This window comes from Lathamus discolor, chromosome 5 (genome assembly GCF_037157495.1).
Source record: "Lathamus discolor isolate bLatDis1 chromosome 5, bLatDis1.hap1, whole genome shotgun sequence".
Lineage (NCBI taxonomy): Eukaryota > Metazoa > Chordata > Aves > Psittaciformes > Psittacidae > Lathamus > Lathamus discolor.
In genome coordinates this window covers 113,265,530-113,273,688 of record NC_088888.1, presented here as the reverse complement: position 1 = coordinate 113,273,688, position 8,159 = coordinate 113,265,530, and the positions used below count along the sequence as shown (strand labels likewise).

Sequence of the window (8,159 nt, the reverse complement as noted above, 5' to 3'; positions counted from 1 at the left end):
TGGATCTGATCCAATGACTGAAACAGTGAGGGATAGGAGAAGCTGTTTCTGATAAATACTCTGGCAAGGCTTTTAAAGGGGAGGCAAAAATTTTTCCTACTTGCAAAACAGGAATTGCCTGCGCTGTTGTTGGAAAACATTGGTGTTAGAGGGAGGAAGTCTTGGGTAATCAAAAGGTAATCAACAGGTTTAGGTAATCAAAGACCTGATTCCATTGTTTACTCTTAAAGGCCTTATGACTGTCAGCTAGTCTTCTCTTGCTGGGATTAGCAGGACTGCTGTTTGTTCTGATGCAATATTTTGTATTTCTTTCCAGCATCTTCTAAAGAAGAAGACAACTCCGCTTTTGAGGTGCAGCCATTTCTTCTCTGCAGAGAGTAAGCAGTGAATACAGAGCAATAGAGATGGCAACTATGAAGACAGGCTGAGGAAGTTGGGGCTTTTCAGCCTGGAGAAGAGAAGGCTGCGTGGAGACCTCATAGCAGCCTTCCAGTACCTGAAGGGGGCCTATAGGGATGCTGGGGAGGGACTCTTTGTCAGGGACTGTAGTGACAGGACAGGGGGTAATGGGTTAAAACTTAAACAGGTGAAGTTTAGATTGGATATAAGGAGGAAATTCTTTCCTGTTAGGGTGGTGAGACACTGGAATAGGCTGCTCAGGGAGGTTGTGAGTGCTCCATCCCTGGCGGTGTTCAAGGCCAGGTTGGATGAAGCCTTGTGTTAGGTGGTTTAGTGAGAGGTGTCCCTGTCCCTGGCAGGGGGGTTGGAACTAGATGAGCATCTTCCTTTCAGTTTTGCACGCATAGTAAGGGATATACATTTTTGGTTTTAGGCCTCTGATATTGATGCTGGTACTGACCAGCTTTATTGTTGGCCATTGTAGCCTTTTCAGTGCTTAAAAGTAATAGTCTGTATATATTTCAAGCTTCTTAATTCATAAACTCAAGCTGCATTGCCCCACATACACTCAGATTTACAGCTGGTTGACATCTGGGCATTGCATTTTATTGCAGCAACAACTGATTTCTGATTTTGGGGAACCCCTCCCACCCCCACACCCACCCCCCCCCAAAAAAAAAACAAACCGAAAACAACCAACCAAAACAACAAACACCCAAGCCCCAAACAAAACAAAGTAAGACCACCACCACCTCCAAAACCCGCATCAACTGCAAGAACCAAACGTGGCCTCGTCTAGCAGAGCCAAACACAAGAGAGATGTTATTTAATTTCTAGTATGTTCCTGCTTGTGACTACTTGCCAGCTCTGGGCTTTGTGCTGGCTTATTTTTCACAGAAACGTCTGCGGTTGTTGACCAAACAAGAGTTTCATACCATTTACAGTGATTTTTTTTGTTTTTGTTTTGGTTTTGTTTGTTTTTTTCCTAGACCTACATTTTTTTCACTGTTACTGTTTTTCCTAATGTCCAAACTGCCCATTAACATGCCTTTTAGGGACTTGTTTTGTACAATAATGCTGCTTTTTATTTGGATTGTGGAGATTATTAATATCCAATTATTTATAGGCTTGTGCCAGAGCATATAGGCATCAGGTACAGGTCATATGCCTCCCTGTGTTTTTTTACTGTCTAATCAGATTAACTACAGAAAACCAAGAACTTTGTGTAACAGACTAAACTGTTGAGGTTCCATTCCTCTACCTGTTTTGAGTCCCTAAATATAATTTTCTTCCTGTGAGAAATGGCGTGTTACTTTCCTCTCTGCCTGTTACCTTTATAGGGTTAAAGAATCATCTACTGACTTTTCCTCATTTTCATTAGCTGTTAGCTTCACCTTTTGATTTAAAGTCACTTTACAAATACTCTTTACAAGAGTTTCACATACTCTTTTTCTGATCATCATAATGGCAAGCTCACGGTTTTCATACTTAGGACTATGTGTTACTTATGATACCTTTTGCATTCAAAAAACCTTCCTGGTGAAGTGAAAAAACATTTCTTCTTTAGGAGTACAAAAAAATCGGAATGTCTCACACATGTTAAGGTGAATTGACTTCTTTTTGTACCTTGTCTGATTTTTGTCCTTAAGATTTCATCCGGTTTTATGTATTTCCTAATTTAAAGCTGAAGTAGTAAAAGGTGTGTCTTGTGTTGAATGTTTTTATTCTACTTATAGACCCCATTGGTGTTAAAAGCTAATGTATTATCCCAGTAATTGCTCTCACAGTGCAGTTTCCTCCTTTGCTGTGAGGTCTCTTTATAATGAATATTTTTTCAGGTCCTGGATTCTGTTTCTGAAGATCTTGGGTTCAACACAGAAATAAAATGGATCTGCCAGCAAAGGGTAAGTAAATGTACATGCGACTGACTTTGATACTTTGCCATTTTCGTGGCTAAAGCTTGTAATTTAACCTGGCAATTAATGAGCTACAAAGGCATAATCTTGCGTTTTTTCAATGTGACTCTCTTCTTTTATTATAACCCACTGTCTTTAAATCTGGGAGTGTAGTAGCATCACTTCAGCAATTGAACAAACTTACTTTTAAAACAAATAGGAAGTATTTATAGGATTGAGGTCATATTGCAGCTCAGACTGCTTTTAGCTGAAGACCCTTTTCTAAAGTCAGCGGATCACAACAAATCAGGCATGCTATACATAGGAACAGTGACAAGAAATTCACCCTCTCCTGGGCTGGTGCAGGAGCAGCTACAACATGGTGCAGTAATACAAGCAACTCTTCCCTTCTAGTTAGCACTGCTGTGGACTCTGCTGGGTTGCTTAGTGCTTCGACTACAAGGAAGCAGTTGTCAAGGCTAGGACTGGAAGTCTGGAGTGGTGGAAAGAAACTAGTAGTCGTAGGTGGAAGGCTGTATGCATGGAGACATGCTAATGGTCTTCAGAGAAAGGAGAAAGACTGGTCCCCTTTGTCTTTGATAATAGCAGGTACCTAGTTTATTTCTACAAATAGCGTGAGGCGTCCCTACCCGTGTCATGGTGGTTGGAACTAGATGATATTAAGGTCCTTTCCAACTGTAACTATTCTATGATTCTATGATTCTATAAATTTGCTGTTGGATTTTTATATTTAGAAATAGCAAAACAAAATATCTGGAATAGTTTTTAGTGACCTTTCATGGAATTCCTTTGTGTGTTCAAAATTAGAAAAGGCTTCCTAGAAGCTCTCCTTGGATGGGGTGACAGTGAACTTCTTAGTGGAAGTTGCAGCTGAATTCAAACAGCAGTACCTCACAGACCGACAGTCCTATAATGGTGTAACTAGCGCTCAGCAGGCTGAAGAAGTGACTTCTGTATTCAAACTGGCAAACCGAATTCTCATTATGCTCAGGTTGAATGAGATACCATTGCTGATTAAAACCATTTTAGTGAGCATTAATCTAAATGGCTGAAATTTCTCCTTTTTCTAGGATGGACAGTGGGATGGCAACTTGTCAACTTACTTCGATATGAACCTCTTTCTGGATATTATCCTAAAAACTGTTTTGATGAATGCTGGAAGAAGAAGAATTGTGTTTTCTTCTTTTCATGCAGATATTTGTACAATATAAGTTAAGAGGAGATAAATTCTGTATTTTGCTTTCTTCTTTTTAATTGTAGGATTTACTTCGGACATAAGACTACCCAACAAGAAACAAGTAACACATAATCTTAATGGACTTAATCTTTGGGTGCCAAAACAGTTGGGAATTGAAGCAAGGCCACTTTGCCGTCTGAGCTGTGCCAAAAATAAGATAGGAGAACAAAGTCAAAGTAGCTAGGTTTTTTTCTGGTGCCTTTCTGAATGCTTCAGTCTTTCTTGACACAACAAAAAGGTCAAGATTTCTTCTGGTATTACAGTCTTTTTCAGTCATACTTGAGGGGTACACAAGCCTAGCTTACAAACAAAATCATTTTGGTACATTATATATCCCCCACTATATCTGCCTTTTACAAAGGACAGAAAATGAAAGGACTTTGGATTACCTGTGTTTGCTAAGTTTTTCTGGGTTGGTTGGTTGGTTTTAAGCAGTTTGCTTTTGTGTTGTGGAATGTCGTATTGAGGGCATTGGGGCACAGAAAAAGCATAGGAGTTAAACTAGAGTACAAACAGTTGGGATACATAGAAACTAACAATCTGCTGTAGTACTTTGTAAATGGGCAGGACAAAACCAAATCAAAGAGCATAATTCTCCTCAAGATGGAACTTCCCTGCTTTTTAACGCGTTTGCTACTTACAAACTTTTTTTCCTAACAGGGTTCGGCACAAGCAAAACAAGTATCCTGTGTTATTTCTCACACAAGGAGAATCTAAACTCTATCCAGAACTTATGGATCTTAGATCTCGTACAACTTCTATTGCCATTACCTTTGCGCAGTTTGAAAACTTGCTGGTAAGCTGATCAGTTCCGGCACTACTCTGCCGTAAAAGGAAACAAAATTACTACTACTTGTAAAGTTACTGGGTTTGACACTAATGCTTATAGTAACAACTAACCTCATAAAAGCAATACAGTAACATTCGGTGACTGCCAAAATAATGTCCTTCATTTCAAGTATCTGTTTAAAAGTGTTTAAAAAATAGTGTTATCAATAAGCTCTTTATTATGAGTGAAATTGTAAGGAGGCGCAGGTGTCAAAAGATTAAAACCCTGATGTGGGAGTGTTTCAGAAACATGTTTTTTTTAACCAAGGTCTTGTTTTTCAGGGAATTAATGTGCACTCCGAAGATCTGCTGAGGAATCCATCCTTTATTAAAAGGGCCAAATCTAAAGGCCTAGTTATTTTTTCATGGGGTGACGATGCAAATGACCCAGACAACAGGAAGGAGTTGAGAGAATGTGGTGTTCATGGGCAGATATATGACAGGTACTTAATTGTGCTTTAAAAATAACAACTAATACAGCTGAGAGATTATTGCAACCTGTTTCTTGTGAAATTTCACATTGATTTTTGGTTGACTGGGTGTAGAATATCTTCCTTTCGTACTCTAAGTACAGGAAGCCCATAAGGCCAGGTCAAGAAGAAGACTAACATTAACTCCTACTCTTTCAACTGTGTATATATACGAGGGAAAAGAACTTTTTTGTGAGCTTACATGTAATTTGGTTCTTTAAAGAACTAGTGCATGGTATGGACTTTTAACATGGTTAAAATTTTAGCATGTTAACATGGTAACTTTTAAATGCGTAGGTGACATGGTGAGGACAGTGTTATTTAACTGTTTGGCTGAAGTCTTCAGCCTTCTACGTTTAGTTGTGGAAATAGTTAACACAACTTGAATGGCTTGAACTTTTGCCAACATTCTGTTGTGTTTCAAAGCTGTGAATTCACTGTTTTTTTCCTGTTACCTTGGAGTTACACCCAGGCAAATAGTCAAATTTAGTCGCTTCAGAAAGTAGTTACACACAAAATTCAGGTGGACATCAGAATACCGTGGTAAAACTTAGAATGAAAGTCTTACCTTAGGTCCTTAGGAAACAGACTACGTTTTAGCTTTTTTATCATGAAAGATGTGAAATTAATTCTTACAAGCTGGTGATTAATTTGGACAGCAATATTAAATTAGAATTTCTGAATTTCAAATTCCACAAACAGTATGTTTGGGGAGGGGGGAGAAGATCGAGTAATTGTCAAGGGCTCTGTTTTATAAAGCGAAATCTAAGAGTAAAGGTATCTAGAGGCAAGAAAGGAAATAGCTTGCTCTTAGAGTTCTAAGTTCCAAGTATACTTAGTTAACTCCCTTCAGTCTGTTCTTGACTATTGGGAGTCCTTCCAGAGTGGCGGGTTCCTCCGGTTTGCCAAAGGTCTCCTTGCTTGTACTGTATAGAGTGTCTTTCTATTTATTGGTGGAAAAGGAGAATGACAAGATTTTTACCTGAGGGTGGGCGTCAGACTGAAATAATTGACACATAAGTCCTCTTTCCTGCTACAGCAGTGCTACATGTTGTGCCTCTCCTGTAACTCAAGACTGAGGCCTTTCTAGTAGATGAAAGTATCTCAGGACTAGTATGCAGATGAACAAAGTGCAATCTGTCTCTTTAGTGTACAGTCATAGGGTTGTTAGGAAATCTGATCCTGTAGCAAGCATAACTTGAAGTGATTAATTATTAGTCTACAGGCAGGTGGGGTGTTTTACTCAAATACTAATGCATAAATTGTTCCTATGAAATGCTCATCTACTGTTTACTAATCCAGCCTCCTAAAGTTCTTAATAGTCCTGAGTAACAGATACACACTAGAGTAAAGTAGTAAAGTGGATGACAGCTTTATTTCTGACTTCACCTTGCTTTCATTGCTTTAGATACTTTATTGCCTAAATAATGTTGCATTTATGTCAAGGCAGCAAGTCTGCTACATGTCACCTTATGTTCCCTTTGTGCTGTTCAGTGTGTTTTAAGTCGCAGTATGATAGCAGAACACCTTTTAACTTTTGGTGACTATCCAGTTCATTGAAATTGCTCATAGGCTGGATTCCCTTGTGGATTTAACTGGGGTGTGTGTGGGGAAGTTCACCTTCCTGCACTATTTAGACCATCTAGATTATTCATAGTATTTGTGTCTCCTCTTACCACCTGCCTCCTGTATCTCTTCCATCATGTTGACATCTTTCACTTTTTCTGAGAAGAACCCCAAAATCAATAGTAATTCCAAAGCCGTTTAAAACAAGTACTTCAGTGGAGCTGAACTGATGTAACAGGTCACTGTTGCCAGAGAGGGGTGATTCCCTACCCTGCTCCTGGCTCTAGTGCTGCTTACGTGGTGTTACCCTGGCACTCGGTGTGGTGTCTGGGCTGGTGTGGTTGGTTCACCTGGCAGTGAGCTAAGCAAAAAGAGGGGGAAGTGGGTTTGTGCTGGCTTGGAGAATTGAATCAGCTCCTGAGGCAGTTGTGTGGGTTTGAGGGAAGCTGAAGGGAAGGACTGTAGGGCTGGAAGCAAGGGAGTTGGGAAGCTTCTTGTGTGTGTTTTCCTATAAAGTAGAGCTAATCCAGCTCAGGAAGCCTGTCTGTGCCCTGGGACCAGTTACCCTGTGAAGCAGCAACTTGTTTTAGAATCTCTCATCTGCATTTTGTTCATCGATTCACATAGAAAGTAGTCAAAACCTCTCCCCTTTTCCCCTCCTTTTCAGACACACAGAGCGCACATCTGCTGATGAAGACTCTGCCTGGGGCCACGTTGAGAAGACAAGGGTAATGAAGATGTTAAAATGCTTTTGCAAGAGGCACACAGATTTGTAAAGACCATCAAGGGCTTTTTTCCTTGGTGGCACAGGCACTACGAGAAGATTGTAATGGGAGCAACAGGATTCAGCAATGTCTTTTTCTTGGCTGTATGTATTATTTTGGTGGGCTGTTTTTTTCAGTGGGGAAGCCAGAGGAAATTTGGTCTGCCTTGAAATAAACCGTTTTAGTGTCTTTGTGGGCAGGTGACTGGAGCCATGTGAATTTGGACTTTCTGGGGACACAGTCCTGAAATGCTGGTGTGGCTCTGGCTCGCCTGTGACCATCTGCCCCATCATGGTGGAAAGGGGCATCCAGGTACACTCAGGCTTTCCAGTCAGGTGGCAAAACGTTCTTTGCAGGTGCCGTGCAGGGAATACCTGCTCCAGCTGTTGTGTCCTAGAGCACAGCCCCAGCAGGATCAGCAGTGCCATGTCCAGGGCTTCAGAAGCAACAGTTGTAGTTGCCCCTTTTGCCTATGTGGGCTACTGCACAGGGTCTCAGAGCAGAAGGATTTTCTTCACTGCTGTCAAAAATGTCTCAGCCTGTCCCATTGCCCATTTGCATTTATATGTGTGAAGCCCAGTGTGTGTGGGTAAGGAAATAAATGGGCTTAAATAGAGGATTCTGAAGATGAGAGGGAAGGCAGAAAGTGGAGAAACAGGGCTGAACTCCTATAAAAAACCCTAATGTTCAGGTTTGATTTCAATACAGACTGACATTTAATGTTTTGAATAATTTATTTATAAACTTTGACATACATACAAGCTTCCGTGGAGGAGCTTCAGTGGACAAGCTTCAGTGGACGAGCTTCAGTGGACGAGCTTCTTGAAGACCTGAGAGACATTTCACTGAAACTTATTTGAAAGTACCCAAAAATCTGAAGTGCATCTCTCCTTGAGGGCTGTGCAGTGAGGAACGCCAATGAAAGCCAGGGAACGCAGCACTCCAAAATGCGCAAGCAGTGAAAAGCTGATGGGTGAGC

General features: G+C 40.6%; 1 protein-coding gene across 1 annotated transcript; it reads left to right on the top strand.

The window, feature by feature from the left end:
• Window positions 1-359: 359 nt before the first annotated feature.
• Window positions 360-7,366, top strand: LOC136015762 (glycerophosphocholine phosphodiesterase GPCPD1-like). Its single transcript, XM_065682168.1, has 6 exons — window positions 360-377; window positions 2,238-2,303; window positions 3,386-3,522; window positions 4,213-4,348; window positions 4,663-4,823; window positions 7,084-7,366. The coding sequence occupies exons 3-6, from the start codon at window positions 3,425-3,427 to the stop codon at window positions 7,190-7,192; spliced, it is 504 nt and encodes a 167-aa protein (XP_065538240.1). The 5' UTR covers window positions 360-377; window positions 2,238-2,303; window positions 3,386-3,424; the 3' UTR covers window positions 7,193-7,366.
• The last annotated feature ends 793 nt before the right edge of the window (window positions 7,367-8,159 follow it).

Bases quoted from the DNA above. Each gene is read 5' to 3' on its own strand.
- LOC136015762 (XM_065682168.1), top strand. From the start codon at position 3,425: ATGAACCTCTTTCTGGATATTATCCTAAAAACTGTTTTGATGAATGCT. The intron at 3,523-4,212 runs ATAAGTTAAGAG...TTTTCCTAACAG, and splicing joins CATGCAGATATTTGTACAAT to GGTTCGGCACAAGCAAAACA. The intron at 4,349-4,662 runs GTAAGCTGATCA...CTTGTTTTTCAG, and splicing joins CGCAGTTTGAAAACTTGCTG to GGAATTAATGTGCACTCCGA.